Raw genomic sequence first — 21,665 nt, forward strand, 5'->3', positions numbered from 1 at the left:
CAGGATTGGCAGAATTTCAGTCAGGCATGCTTTGGCTAACAGTTAATTTGAGCATAGCTCTATGTTGTTAGTTCAGTCAAGTACTGAAGTTATTGCACTAGGACAATTGTTTAAGAATTAGTAATCTTGTTTTCTTAGAGACTTTTAAAGTAGAAACCTATAGTTAATTGAACCTAATTGCCATCTCACAGTGGGAGAACTGCAAATTAACATTGAATCCCAACACATTTTAGGAAAATATTAGGGCACTTTACAATTACTGTTCAGTTACTGTTTCATATGGATAGGTGAATCTCATGGAGTTCAAGATTTTAAAATTCCTACTGATCTATGGGCTGTGCTCTATACGTACCTAGTACTTCCACTGACTTCACTAGTCTCTACTGTTTTCTTCAGTTTCACAAACAGATTCTATAAGTGGGATCTTTTACCAACAACAAAAGCACGTCCAGTCTGTGTGATCTACAAACTTGAAAGCAGCCAAACAGTGAGAAAGAGCATTTGCAATTTTCTTGAGCTCCATTATAGGCTGTGATCCTGCAGTGGATTCACTCACGTGGAGAATCACAAAATTCAGTGTGTTTTCTATGGATATGAGTGCATGCTCTCAGACCACTTCTTATAGGGGAAAAATTGAAGCAGGAGTAAGAAACATGAAGCACTGTAAGAAACATGTTGGCTGCACGGCAGAAAACAAGTTAATTGGTTAAAACCCATTTTGCAACCATTTAAAGTCACTTCTTATTTTCAAGAATATATATATTCAAGACTTTGAACTTTTGAATGTCTTTAGTTATTCTGTATGCCATACTGCCTTCATGACCATCCATTTCCTAGTAATTATTTATAAGAGCAATTTAAAATCATAGAATTATCGAATGGCTTGGGTTGGAAGGGACCTCAAAGATCACCAAACCCCTGCGATGGGCAGGCTTGCCAACCACTCGATCAGACTGCCCAGGAGCCCATCAAGCCTGGATATATTAACAATTTAGTACCAACATTTTCTTTTTTTCCTGACTCAGACTCAAGAAATGTGACAAGCATTGGTGCGAATGGTCTGCATAAGGCTGAGTCAGATTACAGAGTTCTGGAGTGGTTTTGATTGCCCTCAGAACTTCTGGCTTTGATTTCTAAGCTAAGTGTGAAAGGACTTTCGTGGACACCCTTAAATTGTTACAGACAGTGAGTTGATACAAAATCAGATCCATCCAAACCAGCATTTTGTCTTTCCTCTTGAATGTGAGCCCATAGGTTGCTGTTAAAAAAGGCTGATAATGGTTACATTTAAGAAGATGCTTCTACTGACAATTGCTGTAAGATTTAAAAGCCTCTGCTGTTGTGTCCTGTATTGCACAAATAGGCAGATTAAAGCTGAAGCTAGGAATTTGCCAATTAAAATAGGCAATTGGTAACCTTAAAGAAAAAGAATTGATCCCCTGCCTTGCTTCCTTATTGTCAGTAAAGAACAGTAAGCAAGAACAGACAATTACTCTTTTCTGAGCTACAGAAGAAAATGATTGTGCAGAGCAGTTGCACTGGATGGCTCTATCAACCATCTTTACTAGTAAGAAGAAAGATAATACCTTTAATATTTTGCCAGGAGATGCCAGCCCTGGGGTAAGTTGTAAAGGCTAATCAGCCAGTGTGACAAGCAGTTGAGATGCTAAATCAGCTAAGAAGGTACTTATTATTTTTAAGTATAATCTTAGTAATACATTTTCTTATTTCATCTATTTGTAGATTTGTTCTATTATTACATGTGTATTATTTTCAATCTAACTGTAGGTTTTTACCCTTAAATCTTTTCTAAGGATTTAAGAATCTGACAACCTACAGAGCTTCCCATATTTTTATTCTTGAAGTCAGAGAGCAGAAATACTCTTTGTTGTGCCCGGCATCCCAGTACCTTTATCCGTGGTATCCAAGGAGTATCAGAGTGTTGAATGCCTGAACCAAGCCAAGAAATGATAATTCAAGGGGCATATGAAAGAATCATCTCCAGTGGCATGTAGAAGGTGGATATGTTTCCCGCCTTTAGCAGAATATGTGGGGACCTACCTAAAGTTTAGGACGCTTAAATGATCATAGAGCATAGTGCTATAAATTGTGTGGTATGTAGCTACTTCCTTGAAAAATAACTACAAAGCATTTTGGTTTTAATACTGTATTGCTAACTGATAGCTTTGAACAACTTTTTTTTAAAAGCAATACTGAAATTACCATCCAAATGTGGCAAAGGAACAGGTGGAATTGTTTGTAATCAGAGGGCCCTTTATTCCTTCATTACTAGTAATTCCTGTAAATCACAATAATTATAATAATGTACATTCAAGATCTCTCCCTACTGAGATTTAATTTCTTGTTTTTACATGTCCATTCTTGTCATGAGCTTTTTAAATTTGCTCACTAGCAATCATTGGAAGCAGTGTAAGAACTGCTGACATAAGCCATGTGAAATCACATCCTATAGCCTCCCTCACACATCTGTGTGCAGGAAATATTTGGCAGTGTGCTGCGGAAGAGTACCGGGCAGCCTCAAGTTTTTTCTTCCATTCATCTGTCTAAGTTATCTCACTGTGGTATCTCAGCATCCTGAAACATGTGTCCCTATGCCTTTTGGCTCTTTCTTTGGTACTACTGATGAAGTATCTTTCTTGTATGTGCATAGAAAAAAAAAAGACAAGAGGAGAGAGGATGGCAGTTCAGAGGTGCAGCACAGCTGCATGCTTGTGAAACTTCATAGTGAAAGCAGAGGAGCAGAGATTTGCTTGTTCTTGCTTTCCTGCAGATCTTAAGCAAAGTTTAAGACATAATGAAGAGCAAGCGTGAGAACCAGCACCTATGCACAGACTCAGGCAACCTGAGTTGGGGGGTTCAAGCACAATTCTTCTTAAATAACCTAATTCCAACCATACCAGAAAGAAATAAAAAAAAAACATTCTTTACTTTGCTAACACATTTTTGTCTGTATGTTTTAATCTTAATAAGCAACATTCTATAAATAGTAGGTTCTTTTGTTGCAAAGAAGATGTACAGAGATATAGACTTACTAAGACCATATTTTGTGTTAGCTCCCGGCAAGAAGCCTCCCCTGGTTCCTGCTAAAGCAAGAAAAGAGAAGGGGTGATGTTAGTGACTCCAAAGCAAGTGGGTTTTGCTGGTTAACTTGCTGGCAGAAAGTCACAGTGTACATCAGCAGGATCACACACAGAAGGACAAAAGGAAAAGAAAGCTCACGCCAGATGATTGGAGGGGTCTATCAAGGAGAGAAACGAAAGAGAAATAATTGCTAGGAAGTTTTCTTAGTGTGTTTCTAACTTAGGCGCATGCATAAAGCTACTGAAGAGAAAGATGACAACCAATAATAATGCTTTGCTAGAAAGGCAGGTCTAGGTCAGGGCTGCATTCATGCTGGTCAGATCTGATTGACTGTGACAAACAGTGCTGAGTAATTGCTCTAATCACTCCGGTAGGCTTTGTACCTTGGCCCAGCAGAAGAATGATGCAATAACTGGCTTCAGAAGCTCGTCGTGCCCGCAACCTGACATCTCTGACAGCAGCGCATTCGTTTTAATGGGAGGGTTATTTGGAGTTGCTGCTGTTCAACGGGGGAAAGACCAATGAGTAGTCCTAAGTTGGCCACAGATAAGGGCCTCATTAAAGAGCTCAGGAGTACTCATTTGCAGGTTGACTTGCTGTGATGATCAGTTGGTGGAAAACTATAACAACGAGAAGCACAAAAACATGTCATAGAGCATCGGATGCAGGTTTGTGCTTCTCTAGAATAACGAACAGTTAGGGTGGTGTGTCATCAAAACTTTCATGTCAACAAAGCAACACATTTGCTTTAAATGAGACAAAGTCAAATCTACTTAAAGGAAACTGAAACTGGAGCATTCCTCCAGAATGCACGCCGCTTCCAGATGCCAGACTGATTTACAAGAGCTTTGCTGAGAGACTCTGTGGGGAATATGCAGTTCTCCCCACTTTTCCCTGCTTTTTCCCACCTTGATATTTACATATTCTGCTTAGAGCAACAAAGTTACCTGAAATCTGTTCTCCCACTTCTCCCCTCAAAAGCAGAACAAGCAGCTGCAAGTACTTCCACTCTTTCTATCACAGGATGGCTTCAGAATGACAGTGTGCAGTTTGCCTAGTTGTAAAGGAAAGTTACACTACACCAGCCATCTCGCTCTCCTAGCTATTCACTGCCTTTGGAAGCACAATGTGCTTAGGGCTCTCCACAACTCAGCAAGGCTGATGCACACATTAGGTGCCCAAGTTGAACTTGAGCGTCTGGTATGCTGACTGCAACAAGACGCATCTGTCTCACAAACAGCACACACTCCATGATTCCACTGCCCACTCTCTTGGTATCAAAAGCAAACGCTCCTCGCTGGGATGCACTCCCAAGTATTTCATCTGTAAACACTAAGTGAATTGTCATTGAAATATAGAGCATAGCCTTCTATTACAAGAGCTAAAATGTTTAACACATGGGTGAGTCCCCTCTGGGGGACTAACACTTGGCAGGGCTGGCCTCCTTTAATAGCATGATGTTCTCCAATGGAATGACTACAATAGATAATACTAAGTGGACGTTAGCAAAAGGCATGCTGGCAAACACTTTATTTTCACTTACTTCTGTACATGTGTCTGTAAGGAGTTCAGGCTACTTGACCTTCAGAAAATAGGTGGAGCTGCAAATTCAGCCTCACTCATTTGCACACACACAAAAAAACTCATTTTCTTTTAAACATTCATCACTCCGTAACAGGGGAAATCCAGAGCTGCCCTTTAGGGCAAGTTGATAGCTGGCTTTGTATCACCTGACTGCTGCCAAGCAGTATGAGCTGAGACTCAACTTTATATTTAAAATGGACTTTGTCTTAATTATTTACTTGATTTAGGTTCTCCACGTTTTACATGTGTGTATGTATGCATGTGCACATGTTAGCGTGTGACTGAGAGAAAACAGGGAGCCTCAGAGCACACAAATGATGAGCATCTGTCAGTTGAAGGAGTGTTGAGCCTGCCTCATTGGTGACTGGCACACAGCAAGGTGGGATGTTCTTGGGAAGGCAGCCTGTTTGCCTCCCCTCAGATGTTTTATCTAGGAAAGGTGAATTTGAACATATAGGCAGGTTACTTAAGAGGGACTTCTCCAGCAATGCTGAAAATATCTCTTTGAAGTACATTCGGTCAGGACTTATCCAAAGAGGAGGATAAAGAGGTAAATTCTTCAAAGGTGCAGGGCACAGTAGAGAAGGAGGATGGGAAGAATTTTGGTAAAATGGAAAGCAATAGAAAAGGCACTTAAAAACTTTTTTATTTCAAAAATGAATTGTGCCTAGTTCGCATGCACCATAACCCATTTAAGTAAGTATGGCAGTTTAATCACAAGATTTCAGAAAGAAGACATGAATTTGCTGAGAAGGCAGCACAGGCAGCACTTGAGAGTCACACAAAGGTCTGCAGCGTTTGCCTATTATTTGTTCATGGCTTGCCTAAATGCCTTCATTAAGTTGGAAGGCTCTTCACAAAAAACAGAGCCTGTTGACATAGTGTGCTCATACCGTGGCTTAGTGCGTGAGTCCTCAGGCCACTAAAGCTTCTCCTAAGCTAACTATCACAACATTACTACCTTTGTATCCATCTCCTCTTAATATTATTTAGAGTGAGATGAGGGAATATTTGGGATATTGGGAAAATTAAAAGATATATGCAAATTCTTTCATTCACTGATATGAAAGGGAACTTATTTTGATCTTATCAGACCAGTTCTTCTCCTTTTGTCATACCAGTATTAATGAGTGACTGTTCACTACAAGTAGGGAGTTACATCCACAATTGGTATCTACAGATGGAGCTCCACTGACTTTGATGTGTACAAGCTGTGGATTTGGCCTGTGTTCTCAGCGGACCTATTCCAGATATATACAAAGATTAGAAAACAGCCCAACAGGTATTCAGAAGGGTTCCAGTTTAATTGTGGGAATTACTTGTGTAGGGACATTATACTGAAATTTGATTATGGCTGCTTCGACAAGTGTTACACTCTGTAGGAAAATCAATCCTGTTTCTGTAATGAAGAAAAAGTCATTTTCAAAAGGAAATATGATTATACATTCACAGCTTAGGTTGAAGAAACAGAAGGCAGCTTAATACAGTGCAGGCTCGCTCAGAGGGAATATCCACTAGCTGAGGCCAGCATAACAAGATTGGATTCCAGTTTAATGTGGTTGTGACTCAAATCCCTTTGGAGAGTTTGTTTGACAATCTGACAAAATTATCTCAAGAAAAATAGGCTAGAAAACATAAACTTGACTTCAGTAACTGCATTTCCTCTTCAGCATGTCGAGTATTTTGCCTGCAGGCCCCTGCAGCCTCAAGCCCCATAGGTAATACCACTTTGTGCCTTTACATAAACCAAAATGTTTTAGCAGGCATTTTGCTCCAAGAAAAGGTTTGCCATGTGATCTCAATACGAGGAAATAAGGGCTGTCTGGTATGTCTATATGAAAAAGAGAATATGACAGATATTAAACATAAGTGTTGTTATTGCAAGGACAGGACTGCTTCTCCAGTAATTTCTAACTACTCTTTTAGTTTTATTTCAGTGGGTGCCTAGTTCCCTCATGATGCATTTGAGAAATTCCTGTTTAAGGTTGAATCCTTACACTGAGTGTCAAAGCAGAATATACTAAGCGAAAGTGAATGTGCAGTTCTGTCCCTCTTTCACAGATGGGAAATGGAGGCACGGAGATATGTGCCATGCTGCCTTTGGGGCTAATTGCTTAGTGACTGGCAGAGTCAAGTCACTCCCACACTGTATCTTCAGGCACAGTTGCAGTTACAATGGCAGTAATTGGAGCCTTCAAGATATTACAACCTCTAACTATTCATTACTGTCCACAGTTGTCATTTGCCATCTTTCAGCTGGTGATTACCAGCCCACAGTTGAGCCACCAGAACAGATTATGTAAATCCTCCTAGATTCAATGCCTAATCATCCAGGGCTTCTCAAATCACCTTCATCTCTGGTTTAGGTTGAGCTGGATGAACTGAAAACAGATCACGCTTGCAGCTCTGTCATAAAACTGAGAAGTAGCCACAAAGAGCTGGGAGAGGTAACTTCTTAAACTTCTCCTGATGCATTTGCAGTAGTAAATCTGACTACACCCTTATTTCCTGACCAACGGTGCCTCCCGTGTGATGGCTAGCTCATACCCTTGCAGACCATGCTTAAAGATTGTAGCCTACAAGCCCCATAAAGACAACCCCAACCAGATGCAAGCAGTGTACTAGGGTTCTTGGGAGAAGCAAATGTGGCGTGGGATGTTTTTGGAAACACCCAATTACATGAATGGTTGACCACGACAGCTGACTCTCCTGTCTCCGGGTCATCTATCAGGTGAGGGGCAAGAAAAACATAAGCATAATGAAGACTGTGAAACCAGCCGAAAATGATCCCAGCACAGTGTTGCAGTGCCCCAGGATGTTCGTAAACACTCAGGAAAAGTCAGAGGGCAGAAAGAGAGGATTCATATTCAGTTGAGCAATGCTTGTTTCAACTTCCTGCTTACCACATCATGAGCCAAGGGTCTTCCAAAGAGCGTACACTTCAGCACTGTCTTGCTCACATTTCTGCATCAAACTGGTTGGGGATCAAATGCTAAGAGCCAACAGCTATCACCTCTCTGATAACTAAGGATTCTTTCTCTTCAGTGTTCACTAAGCATTCCTGGTTGAGTGGAAACCAGCCTGAGAAACAGCTGGAAGCAGATACTTGGAAACTTCTCTCTTCTCGAGTTATCCCAGCATTACTGACCTGCCTGTATCTGAAGTATAACCTTCTGCTGGTAGCCAGAGCTCTTCTCACAGACTCACATGCCTCCTAGAAGAGGAGCCTGAGCAACCAAAAATGATTTTGCAAAATGCAGTTCTGTCCCCTGTTCATCCTTCCTTGCTGATGCATCCTGGAATGACCATGAAAAACTACTCTCAGTTATTTGCTCATCTCTGTAACCAGTCACCAGTAGGAGAGGGTCCCTTTCAGGAGCTTAGCCATCAACTGCTCCATGTTGACTTCCACTGCATTCGGGAAACTGATGTCCTGGAACTTGGTGACATGTAGAAAGCTTCTTGTGACACGATATGTTTCTAGTGTTTGTTTTTTTTTTCCTGCTGTTATAATGGCCTCATAAGTAGGAGCTAACTTTTCTACCACAGTACAACAGGCCATCATCCCAAAACACAGTAGAGAGATGAGAATGAATGACATACAGGATTCATGTAGTCTGGGTTACTTCATGGCATCAGCTGACAGAAGTGCTATCCTGTGTGCTGTGAATAGTTCAACAAGATGCATGCCTATATGCACCAGCTTTGTATTTCCAGGTGATCCAGTAAGGCATAAATCCAATCTTAGTGATCATCTGACCACAGCCTAAATGCTCAGTGCTTGGCTCCATCATTAATCTCACTGTGTGATTTTAGACAAGCCATTTTCCCTTCCCTGAAGATCACTTTTCCTCAGTCAGAAAATGGGACGTAACAGGTTCTTGTAAACCCAAAGCTCTTGAAGGTTTAGTGTTCCACTATGGGATATAGGTAGGTTGTGCTAAGAGACGATATGTATTTGCAAACAGAAATAAATAATAATAATAATAATAATAATAAAGAGGTGAGAAATAAGAGAGTGGAAAATAACTGAGTTTTAAAGGTTGGTTGGAGACTGTCTCCAAAAATAAGCAGCACTATTTTTATTCAGAAAACTACTTTAAGAGCAATAAGTGTGTTCTCTGTTGACCCTCTAGATGCAACTAGTCCAAAGGAGCCCTTTCTGATGGCTGTGCTCTGGGGTAATCAGACCAGTAACAGCATTTGCAGATAGTGGTATTGAGAGAATCTTTCTTCTCCTGCAATTAATTAGCTGAAACTGAAATAATATTTGCAGTTTTGTCTGTCTGCTCTATTTTCTGTTTCCTAATGGGTACATTTCTCCTCTTTATCACTGGAGTGAAATACATCTGTGAGCAGGATTAGCTGATTTCACGTGATGTCAACCTGTGAAATACCACACAGTTAAAAAAATAGATGGAATTTCATGATGAAATTTTCTGTCAAATTATTTTTAAAATATCTGAGAGGCAATGGCATAATTTGGGTTAGAAGTCATTCTATTATCCTACTTAGCAGTGGTTCCAAAAATATACCTTTCATCCCTCCAAAACAACGGCTTTGCTAAAGTAGTATGAAAAAGTATTGCATTTACAGAGCCAGTTTTTCTCTCACTACTAACATCTGTCAGATACTGCCACTTTATTGATGCCTTCGGTGATTAATGCTTTTGTCCATGTTTTGGAGGAAAAGCCGCTTCAGCTCAAAGAAAAGGCACGGAAACATCAATGGGTGAGATTCAACACTGGATTGAATGCCTCAAATCCACCTAATGCCTTTTCTAAGGTCAAACATCCATTTTGATTTTTTTCTTTTGTTCTCTTATTTTCAACGTATATCCCTTTTGCACAAGACTGAGACTTGCTGCAAGGGAATTACTCCCCAGTTTAACAAAGTTCTATGTGAGTAATCAGTAAGCCCAACTCCAGGGACTTGAAATAAGCTTCCTGAATATGTGTTTTTGCATGGCTGAGGAGGGGGAACTCTTCTCCACAGATGTGCTGCCAGTGGGGAGCTGTACATTAAAGCAGCCATGCTTGTGCTGGAACAGCGTTCCCTCCAACATGAGCTCCCCACTTCGGGTGTCCTGCTTTGCCCATCATCGTAGCACCTGAGTATGTTTGGAAATCCAACTCAATCATGTTATATCAGATTTTAAGATGAAAAATATTTACACTTACTAGCAAGGATGTTTGCTTATGTTATATTTGGCCATAGATGGAGCGCACATTGCTTTACCAACCCACCCAAAGGTTACTGATAACTTCAGAAAATCCCAGTCACAGAGTACGTGAAGAAAATAAGTATTGTCCAAATCAATTTATAATGCCCTTTGATCTTCAATTAAAAAGTAACAAATTAAGAACATTATCCTATGCCTACCACAGATTTAAAAATATTAAAAATTGAGATATTCCATTTACACATGAAGTTCTAATGCCTTTCATTATTGCGCAGGATTATTTCTTAATTATTTTCACATTTGTTAGCATTTTATCCATCAAAGGTTTAAACGTTTCAAAGAAGAGAATGTACAGTTTATATTCATGCTCTCAATGCTGAGATAATAACATTATTGGTGTGGCACAAAAATCACAAAATTAGTATTAAAAGTAAGTGGAAAGTTTTTTGTTCTTTCCACCTCCCCACTCTCTCCAAAAATAAAATAAGAGCTTAGCATTTAGTCCTGAATTACACTTAGGGCAGATATTTAGATACATTCAGACAAAAAAACCCTAACCCAAGGCCTGTCAAAAGCCTTTCCGTGGCAGACTGATGTGCCACAGATCTTTCTAAAATCTAAAGTGGTGCTCTTTCTCTTTCATTATTACACTGAGAAATATGAGTATTTTTCTTCTGGCTTGTTTTCTTTTTTCCTGTAATTGTTTGCTTTAAAAATGATGGGTAAAATCCTGCCTCACTTAAATTGCTGGGATGGCTGCCAATATATCACTCATCTGGTGCAACTTGCACACCCTAATATAGGTATTATGGATGCTGAATCTAAAACACATCCTTTTTCCGACTTCTTTTTAGTCACTAAAATTAAACAAACAGAAAAGCTCAGAGCAGTTTAACTAAAGCTCTTTCTCTCCTGACACTTTTCTCTCAACTGACACTTTTGCTCTTGACTCTTCTGAAAATTTATATAGCTCTTCAGTTCTCACAGGCAGACGGGCATGACAAGACTTGAGCAGTGCACATGAAATCCCTACTTTCCTCTCACCACCTTTGAAAAATGCCAATCAGACAGTCCTCGAATGCATAAAAAAACAGAAAAGTAAAGGATCCTATTATTATTATTATGGGTTGTGATTAAAAGTTCAATTAGTGGGCTTAGTTAATTTAACTTTTAGCTAGTTTCATTTTTGAGCAAGAGATGTTGACACTTTCATTGGGGTTGCTAACACAGTTCCACTCTATTCTTTTTTTTTTTTTTTTTCAGTATTTTCACATTTTTTTGACTGTTTGCATAAGCAGATAACTTACAGACAACGCTGATTCAGGTAATATCTACATGCAAGCACCAAAAGCAACTTCCTTTCCCATCAGATAGCACTGCAAGAACATTGGGACACGGCACATTTAAGTTGTGACATTATGATAGAAATTGTGAAGCCCAAAATGCTGCATAAATGACAGTGCTACCACTTCTGAAACAGCTGAAAGCCATCTGTACTTGGGCATTTGTATAGCATTTAAAAAAAAAGAAGAAAGAAAAGAAAGAAAATCAGAATGAGACAAATGTATTGCTTATATTTTTATTGATTACCCTTCATGTTAAATTTGATGTAAGTGTATTCAGTGGCAGTGTAGCCTCTGGAACCTGCTGTCTAATCCAGCTGACTGGGGGATAAACTTGCTGTTGCTCAGATGGTGTGTATTAACCAGGTACAAGCTGTGAGACACGTGGTGAAACAGAGTAAGGACATTTGGGAGGAGGAGGATTCTTTGCTCTTGTAACTGCAAGACAGGACAAGCAAAGTGCTCTTCTATTAAAACAAATGAATGATATGTAAGAGACAGTTAAGGAAGAGCTGAAATAGGAGCCAATACGTTATAAATCTTATTTCCTCTCACACATGTAAGGCTTTGAGATTGCAGATTCACGTCAGAAGACAGACAGACATGGTGGTATCACGCATGCTTTAAAAAGTTGTAGATGAAGAGAAGATGGCCAAGCATAGCATTGCCTGCATACAGCTATATAAGACTGTGTTTCCAAAGAGTCGTTTGCCTTTTTATTAGGAGACTTTATGTAAGTCTCCCCAGTTATACCTCTATTTCTTTTAATTACATGACTCTGCCCACTCGTGCAGCTCCATGGGGCAGTCCATCACTCGCACTGTATCCATTAGTGAATCATATTGCAAATAGATTTTGTGTTTCTTTCCATGAGATTGTGCAGAGGAGGTCCATGCCACTGCCAACCACCTTCTGTTAAGATGTTGATATGTCAGATCCATACACATCTTTGTCTTTTTCCTTTAGTGGCCTAAATGACTCACTTGCAGACAGCAAAAATACTACAGGCATGAATCTAATTCCTCAGGTGACTCCACCTGAGCTTTCGTTTGGTCTGAGACTGATGGGATGAAGTTCAACAAGACCAAATGCCGGGTCCTACAATGCCTATTGGCCACAACAACCCCAAGCAATGCCATGGGCTTGGGGCAGAGTGTCTGGAAGACTACATAGAAGAAATGGATCCGGGGGTATTGGTCGACACTCAGCTGAACATGAGCCAGCAGTGTGCCCAGGTGGCCAAGAAGGCCAATGGCATCCTGACTTGTATCAGAAATATGTAGGCAGCAAGAGCAGGGAGGTGATTGTTCCTCTGCACTCAGCCCTGGTGAGGCTGCACCTCGAGTACTGTGTTCAGTTTTGGGCCCTCTGGTGTCTCCAGATGAGGGCAACAAAGCTGTGAGGCGTCTGGAGCACAGGCCTTATGAGGAGAGGCTGAAGGAGCTGGGATTGTTCAGTCTGGAGAAGCGGAGGCTCAAGACCTTATCGCTCTCTACAACTGCCTGAAAGGAGGCTGTGGTGAGGTGGGAGTCAGCCTCTTCTTCCATGTAACTAGCAATAGGACTAGACAGAACGTCCACAAACTGTGCTAAGGGAAATTCAGGTTGGATGTTAGGAAATACTTCTTCTCTAAGAGAGTGGTCAGGCGCTGGAATGGGCTGCCCAGGGAGGGGTGGAGTCACCATCCCTGGAAGTGTTCAAGAAACATTGAGATGTTGTACTGAGGGACATGGTTTAGTGGGGAAATATTGGTGATAGGTGGATTTTTGAGGTCTTTTCCAACCTTGGTGATTCTATGATTCTCACGGAGCAGTTGAGGGAGATATGTTGCTTTGCATGAAAAAGAGCCAAAGTTACATGCTCTTGCTGTGTAATTCTGAGCTCATTTGCCATGAGTTCACACTCCTTTCTTTCAGATTTACTGGTACCATTTACAAGCAGATTCCTAGCAAATACAGGTTTTTCCCATGTGAAGGGTGTATGTCTTACTATCTCATGCTGTAACACTTCTTTACATTATTAGTAGCTTTATCTTGTGTTTTTCTGTCTGACACCAGGGAAGATGCAGGTTACTCTTGCTGTTCGCTTTCCCTCACCCTGCAGCGATGGCAGCTCTGAGCACTGCAGTCAAGCTCTACAAAGAAGGAGGAATGTGCATGCCTCTTTCAGAAGTTCCATGTATGTAAGCTTTTTCTGATACACCTGTCAAGGTCACTTTTACTAACTGCTCCTAGAAGGGCTGTGTGATCTGGAAAGGGCACTTCTGGATTTGGTTTGACCCTGGCCTGAGGCTATTCTGACTTCTCATTGTAATCCCTCATCTTCTCATGCCCTTCTCTCTGAAACCTGAGCCTGACCGAAGGGGAGGATGGAAAGCCTTTCTGTGCAGACCCTCAGGGTGCCCTGTCAGGCAGGCAACCTGCAGACCAGGAGGTGAACTTTGCAGTGCTGCTGCAGGCTCACCAAGCCAGCTGTGTCCCAAAGCCCTGACCCCAGGAGGTATTCCTGACCCTGTCCTCCCAACTCCTTCTCTCTCTCACTCTCTAAAAGATATTAATGCTATTTTGCAGCATCAGTCTCCAGTAACTTTATGAGTGCTTTCTGTATGCTAACTCATCCATCAAACGGTAAATCATTTAAGGATGAATCATTGAATCATGACTTACTCCAGTGAAATACCTGAATTTGCTCCATGACCCTATGATAAACACAAAGGGTAACACTGCCTACTCGTTCAGCTGCATAGCCCAAATTTACCTCTTTTAATTGTACAGTGATAGATTATACTACACTGCATAGCAGATCTCCTTTTCTTTTTCCCACACATCCATCAGTCCTCCCTCAAACAATGTTATATTTATAGGGATTTTAGCTGTTCACCTGCAGTTACCGTACAGCAAGACACAAATGGGGACAAACTGCAAGAAGAAAGACAAACTGATAGATTATTAGACAGACTAAATCAGTTTGTAGAGTTGACAATTATATTCATTAACTCAATCAGCCTTCTGTTAATAGTGTGGGTTTGATTGCCATCTTGCCTACAGGTAAATCTCCATCAAAATTACAGCCATCAGTTAGTCTCCATTTTTATAAACTATACGTGCTGGGGGAGGGAGAGAAAAAAAAAACAACTAAAAATATTGCTATTTCCTTTCTTCCAGCAGCAGCAGAGCTCTTTCCCAAAGCAAAACAAGGACAGGCGGTGTGGAGTCACAGTGACCTCCGCCGGCCAGCCCTGCCTTGGCGCGGATCTGACAGCTTTTCCTGGTGCAGGAAGAGTGCTTGCTGTGCCTGCTCTCATCTCCTGCTTGCACAGATGGACAACTTGCTGCTCTTGCACTCCTTGCACACACGGCTAGCTGAAGGCACTGAGGTGAGTAACCCCAACTTCCAGCCTGAGGACACTCAGCGTTTTACTGCTCTGCTGAGTTGCAGTGTTGTTTCCCCGCAGTCTTCTGCTCACTGTTACAAATCCAGAGTGACCCAAACTGGACTGAGGTCTATTCCAACTTGACATTCTTATCTTCCCTGAGAAATAGGGTTCAGGGTGGTCCTGTCTCTGATGCCACTGGGTGAGGATGTATGATGTACCTGAGCAGATATTAGCTGGTACTGGTCAGAGGGGTTCATTCTATGTTATCGGGTTTTATTACAGGCACTTGTAGATGTTTTGAAGTAATGTCACCAACACTCAGTAATATAAGCTGCACATACCTTATGCTCATATCACCCTCAAACTTCACAGCTGTGTTGACTTGAATTTATTTCACAGAGGATTTTACTGAAAATGGTGTGTTTCGTCTTATAAAACCTGCTGTACAACACAGTTTTCCATATCATTTTCTTACACTGTGAATTCTCAGGTCAGTCTGGAGTAAATAAAGCCTCATGGAAAAAAGAAAAAAAAGAAAAAAGAAAAAAAAAAGTGTTGCAAAGAGCATTTACAAACACATGCCAAGGTGGAAGGTGATAATCTCTATGTATAAGCTCACTTTCATATTTCTGCACATATTTTGTGCTAATTTACCAAATAGAGAAAATGACTGCTTTCACAAATAATAGAATTATATTTTCTACAGGAAAATAACATCTTGGCATTTTCTTCTTGAATTCTCCCTCACTTTAACAGTGCATCAGGTGCTAATAAAGCCATATAAACATGAGTGAGTGAGTTTTAGTTGCATGGGTAACAGGCCTGTTTTTTCCACTGGTTAGCAATAAAAACAAGACATCTTATTCCCCACCATGGCATATATATATATATATATATCTGACAAGTTGTATCCAGAAGCTCTAAACCTGAGTGGTATTTATTTTAAAGAACTGTAAGCAATCAGTACGTGTTTTCATTCCTCTCTTTGAAGCTCGTGTGGAATCAATATACACCCTCTGATTGCTGTTTTGTGGTGGGTTTTTGTTGTGGTGGTTTTGTTTTTTTCTTTTCCCATTTGCATCATCTGGAGAACTGAAAAGAATCCAAAGGTTGCTGATGTGTCAGAAAAATACCATTTTTTAGTCAAATCCCACTCATTGCTATCTGGAGAACAGACATTTCCATTCTGTCTGCAGCCTGGAGTCAGTTTTCTTTTGTGTGCTCTAATGTGTTTCAGACTAACCAAGTTTTTATGTTGGGTTGCTGTTTTGATGGGTTTTTTCGGCAGGGTGGATGTTGGCTTATTGGTTATGAGAGCCTGAACAACCACTGCAGTGGAAATAAAAAGTCCTGACACTAGAGCAGTGGAAATAACAATGTTGGTTTCTTCCACTAAGTGGAAATAACATGCTTTGTTCCACCAATGTGAGGTACAGAATACCTGATGTGAGATGGTGTATAACAATTTGTATTTTTCTGGGACAACGTCTCAGTGTTGCTGCACCGTTCCAGAGCAAAGCTGCTAAAAATGGTTGGTTACAAGGTCACTGACAACAGGCCAGATTCTCAGAGCTGATGTAAATCAGAGAAGCAAAGAGCTGCAGTGATTCCTACCACCTGAGGATGTGGCCTGAAATGTTTCTTTCAGTGGCTAGCTGAAAAGCAGCTCTTGGGTACTGTACCCCAATATCTACATGTGTGAAAGTCTTCTAAGAGAATATGTCTAGACTCCAATAATTCCATATCTAATGAGTGATAGGTGCTTACAATAACTGATGGCATGCAACTGACAGCAAGAAATGGTGAGCCTGGTTTCATAAATCATGCAATCTGCTGAACTCAGTAGAACTGTATATTTTTAAGGTACGCCTTCATAGAGTTTGAATTAAAAAGGGGAATCACTCAGAAAGAAGTAATAAAACACCAGCAAGGGGCCAGACAACTGCTTCTCCCATTGACTTCTTTACAGTGCTACACTGTCAAAGGAAGGTTGAAAAGGAACCAAATTTTTCTAGAAAACGATTGTAACAATATTTTATTTTCTCTGTCCTAAAGGATATAAGCAATATATTTAGTTAAAATGTAACCTGAGTTGTGGAGGGATCCTACAAGTGTGTTTCCATTATTGTTTCAAAACCTCAGGGTGAAATTTAGCAGATAAAGAAGTAAAGCTGTTTGGTCCGGAGGAACTGAAGCAGGACAGACCAAGCCTGGGAGAAGCTGAACAGGTAGATGGTGCATTTTGCAAACACGAGTCAGAACTTAAATTTAAAAACACAACAATGGAAAGCAAAGGAAGCATAAACATTTATCTTTAAGGATTTTCCTTTCTTTTTCTCACCACAGTTATTTTCATATTCTCATTTGGGTTGCTTCCTATGAAGCTTTTATGCAGGACCTTAACATGAACTTGTCTAATTTTCCTTCATATTTTACTGGCAATCTATCTGAAAACAGGGCATTATTCAGCAAAACTGAAGCTCCACCGAGGTCAGCAGTGGACGCAGCCTTTGTTCAGACCCTCAGTCTTGGTCCTTTGCTTCACATGACTAAATATATGAGCAGGGAAGTGCCAGCAGAGGGGGAGGGAGCATCTTTAAATCATCCTTGTCATTGGAATGGCCTCCTTCATGGCACAGTAACAGATAGTATTTTTAAAATCACTAACCACTGCCTCTATAGAGAACCTTCCATTTGTCAGCTCATGAGGCAGAAGGTCCAACTATTCTTTGCTGGTTAAGCTGGAGTTCAAGTAACTGAGTTTCTAAAGATTTTCAATGGAGCTTGTACTAATTCAATGACAGAAGGGTAACTAGGCAGTAAAAGTGGTCCAGGGACTGTGGAGTTAGGTCGGCATGAGAAAGACTCACCTTCTTCTGATATGCATGTCTCATGCAGCCTTAAGAAAATCACAGCCTTGTTGTGTCCTGTTTGGCAAAACTGGACAAATAATCATTCTGTGCTTGATAAGAAACTTTAATGAAAGGATAAATGCATCAAAGATGTGAAGATTTTACATTCAGGGGTGATGTACACAACTTGCAGTACGGTTACTGTTGCAGGAGGGCTTTTTGAACTTCACACCTTTTGATCACCTCACACTCTCCCTTGAAATAAACTGTCTTTCAGTCGCAATGTAATTTTATCATCTTCATAATATCCGTTTGATACTCCCTCAGCATTTATCTGAAATAAAAGAGAAGGATGTAGAAGAGGAAGGTGAAAATATACATAGATGCATTCCTAACTGACTGTCACAGCTCCTGAATTAGATTCTCAGCTGACAGACCTACAGGGTAACTGCATTACAGTTAATGTAAATCTTCTGATTGACACCAGCTGACGATCCAGACCCATCTACTAAAATCAGGTATCGGATATTTCCTAGTGCTTTTTCAAAGGACTATGATATCTATCATGTTTTCCCTGTTTATTCATTACAAGTTGTAACAATAAAATGAGCTTTAGCTGTGTCTTAGCTTTCCTGAATTTAAGTTTGCTTATTGTAATATCATTTTTATGTCACAACTAGACTGCAGATCGAAAGGCAGACTGTGTCAAGGGAATTTGGTGTTTTACATTTAGAAGGAACATTTAATGAATTATGCTGCCCCCAGATAACCCCTATTTCATTTGTATATAATGCTCAGGGCTAAGGATTGTCTTTCTGATCCTTCTTAGATGTTAGGCAGTATGTTTCAAGAGTGGTCACGTTACTGCTCCCATCGTTACTTCAGACCCAAACCTGCGAGTGCTGAGTGCAATAACTCCCACAGAGGACATAAAAATGGCTTTAATACAACAATAATCTTAAATTTATCAAAGGCAGAAAGCTCAAAGTAAAATTAAATGTGTGACTTTTTTCTCTGCATGGCTAGTGGTCAGCATATATTATGTAAACATGACCTTTCAGTAAGTTAAGTGTTTAGTGCTTTTTATATTAAAAACTAATTGCTAGATTTCGAACTCAGAGTACCCTAAAACATTAGGCTGCCTATAAATATTCTGTCCCCTTAATCCCTGGAGGAATTACAGACTCAAGCCCCTTCAGCTGGGCTTGTTGCTTTGTAGTTCTGCATCTTCAGGAGGGGAAGTAGAGACATGAATTCAGGTTCAGGTTGGAAAAGGCCTAGGAATAATGCACCAAATGGTGCAGCGCTAGATGAAATGCCGTTAGTCTTAGGAAGAAACCATTTCATTACTTAACAGCCCCCCGCTGCAGCTACACTTTAAGCAATGAAAAATGAGTTAAATTCACTAATTTGCTTTTATTTTATGTACAAAATGCGAATAGTCGTCCGTAGCACTCCTGAAGTCACATAAGGACCATATTTGCAATCCGATTTATATCCCACCCAGATGTACAGTGAAGCAGCAGACCGTGGAACAACGTGTTCAAACACTGAAAGCCTAACTAAGCCTCAGCTAGGAAAAACTGGCATAACTTCAGTGACTACAATAAGTAATGTTGCAGACTGTGGTAATTCAATTACCTGAGGACCTGTCCCATGTTTCCTCAGACAGCTCTAAGCACTTCTTCTCTTCTATTTTAGTGTGTTTTGTTATTTGCATGAACCAGAACTAGAAGAGAAGAAGAATCAGCGATTTCAGAAGGCTTTGGATCATGCTCCAGGAATTCTCATTTGAAGCAGTGGCAAAACTCTTCTGGTGTAGGGTGGAAGTCTGGGCCTGTAGCAGTGCATTTTCGTAGGATTTCTTGTTCCATGGGATTCTGTGCAATCACTAAGTATTTCCAGTTGATATGGTAATGTTAAGTAGAAAACTCCAAATATTATAATAGGAAAAGAATGCTTTCCTGCAGCACTAGTGATTTTCTTCCATGTGTTTTCCACTTACAATCTCTCTTTGGTAGACCTGCAAAATAAGATTCTTTGACCAGCAGCACTTGCTGTTGCTCCAGGGCAGAAAGCACAAGACTGAACCAGCATGCACTGTGTTGACCATACAGAGTCCAGATGTTATAAAATACAGAAGCAAGGCAAGCTGTGGAATAGAAATAGACAAAACATTCTGGAGATCCTGAGTTCCTTTTCCCCTAAGGACCTTTTCATATTTTTGCACATCAAACAAACATCAATCTGATGTATTGGAATAGAGCATTTGGCACCAGTGTCAGTGGAGGACGTAAAACAATACTGCCAGTACCAGCAGAGGAAGATGTCTTTGCTACAGCAAAGTGTATGTGCTGTATGGCAAACAGCTGCTCTTCAGTATCACCAATGGTACGTGAAAGAACCTGAGGGAGGCTGCAAGTCTTTAGGTTTTTCCTCAGTTATATTAATATTGAACTGACTGGCTCTAAAGGTGGGAATTCATGGTGTCCATAAAATGATTTATATTGGGGAAAGGTATTCTTCTCACACAAGGAAACTGGCTGAAAAAGATGCCTGGCATTCCTGAAATTTTCCACCTTCACTAGCCCTAACCAAGAGCAGATGATATTGTTATGAAGGTTTCAGCAGTGGCACGGCTCCTGTGGCAGAGCCTCAGTGTTTGCTGTGTAGTATGTTACCTTGAATTCAGCCTCATGGGTTGTTCCTGCTGTTGGGTATATTCACTTATATGTATAGTCCAAGACCTGGATACTTAGAACAGAGATGAACATGTATCAGCCAGATAAATAGCAGTCTTGTCCGTGTATACTCCATTACTCCAAAACTGGTTTTGTTGGTCATCAGAAGGCAAGCTTAGTTTACAAGTATGAAACAGTATTCACATTAGTGGTGTTTACTCTTCATCTGGAGACATTCCTAATGAGGATTAAAGATCAATCATTTTAAGCCTGTGAGCTATAATGATAAGACCTGTAAGACCTATAATGATAAGACCTAAGCCTGACCTATAGTAGTTTGAAACTTAACTGTGTTTTCTAGATACTCTTAAACTACCTGAATTCCTTTAATAATGTAAAGGAATCAAATTCTGTTAGCTCTCTGTTAGGTGTTCAACATATTATTCACTGAAAACATGGTCTCCAGGTTGCACAGACAGTCTTTGAGATCGTCTCAGTCTCCGTTCTCTTTACCTAGGGATGATGCAGCACCATCCTAAGGCCTCAAAGGATATGCATGAAAACTGGCAGACTCACAGTAAAATCTCAATAAATAAATAAATAAATAAAATGGGGGCATTTAAGGTAATACTCAGCAGAATCGAAACAGGTTTTGTGATCCCATTTAGGGACATAGCTCAATGATAGCTGCATTGTAGCAGTGCACTCATATTCAGACTAAGTTCTGCTCTGTTTAACGTTATCCAGAATGTGAGAACAGTTGAGTTCTGATGAAACAGTGCAGCATTGCTATTTCCAAATGGAATGGTATAATTATGTTTCTGAATAACTGAAACTTGTAGTTTTGTCTGCCAAAATGCTAAATAAGTTAGCGCAAGACTGTATAGACACTGATATGTACACTGCAAATATGCAAGCCTCTAGATATTCTGCCCTGCTTCCCTGTGTGGGTGCTTTTCATCAGTAAACATAATATTTATTCCACTCCAGTCACAAAGAAATGTTCGTAAGTCTTCAGCACATTTTGAAAAGTTATCCCAATAATGATACCTGTCCATCTTGACAGCAGTTTTCTGTCCATTAGGTGGGGCAACAAACCTGGATGGGGTTCGTTTCATCAGCACTCATCAATAGAAGCTCAGCTCGTTAACACAAATCAGCATTCTTTAGTAATTTGAGTGAACACGCCAGGCTGTGAAGGACAATGGAGGTGTGGTCTTATCTGTCAGCACTGGAACAGGGGTGATAACCTCCAGCAAAAGAGACAGGCAGGTATCCATGGACAGTGATGCCTTAACCTACCTCAGTGAGCACTGGCAGAGACCATCTGAGAAAGCCCTTAAGGTTCACCGCTGTCCCCATGAACAACAAGTGCAGACAGCTCCTGTACCAGCAGTTTTCACCTTACCTCACCACATGCTGCTCTTCCCATATAAACAGGCCTTTGGCTGTCCTTTAGAGACTGCTCGCTTCAAGAGATCTGCTGGTTGACTTTAAAATTGTAAGGAGTACCAAGCTGCAGGTGTCCTCTCACTTACAGAGACT

General features: G+C 40.5%; 1 protein-coding gene across 1 annotated transcript in view; it reads left to right on the top strand.

The window, feature by feature from the left end:
• Positions 1-21,665, top strand: part of LOC124417765 — a 90,782-nt gene that overhangs the window by 65,744 nt on the left and 3,373 nt on the right. The window contains exons 3-4 of the mRNA XM_046933551.1: positions 13,269-13,389; positions 14,379-14,587. Coding sequence (XP_046789507.1) covers positions 13,269-13,389; positions 14,379-14,587 — 330 coding nt within the window. The remainder of the gene's footprint in view (positions 1-13,268; positions 13,390-14,378; positions 14,588-21,665) is intronic.

Source organism: Gallus gallus, chromosome 2 (assembly GCF_016699485.2).
Source record: "Gallus gallus isolate bGalGal1 chromosome 2, bGalGal1.mat.broiler.GRCg7b, whole genome shotgun sequence".
NCBI classification, from domain to species: domain Eukaryota; kingdom Metazoa; phylum Chordata; class Aves; order Galliformes; family Phasianidae; genus Gallus; species Gallus gallus.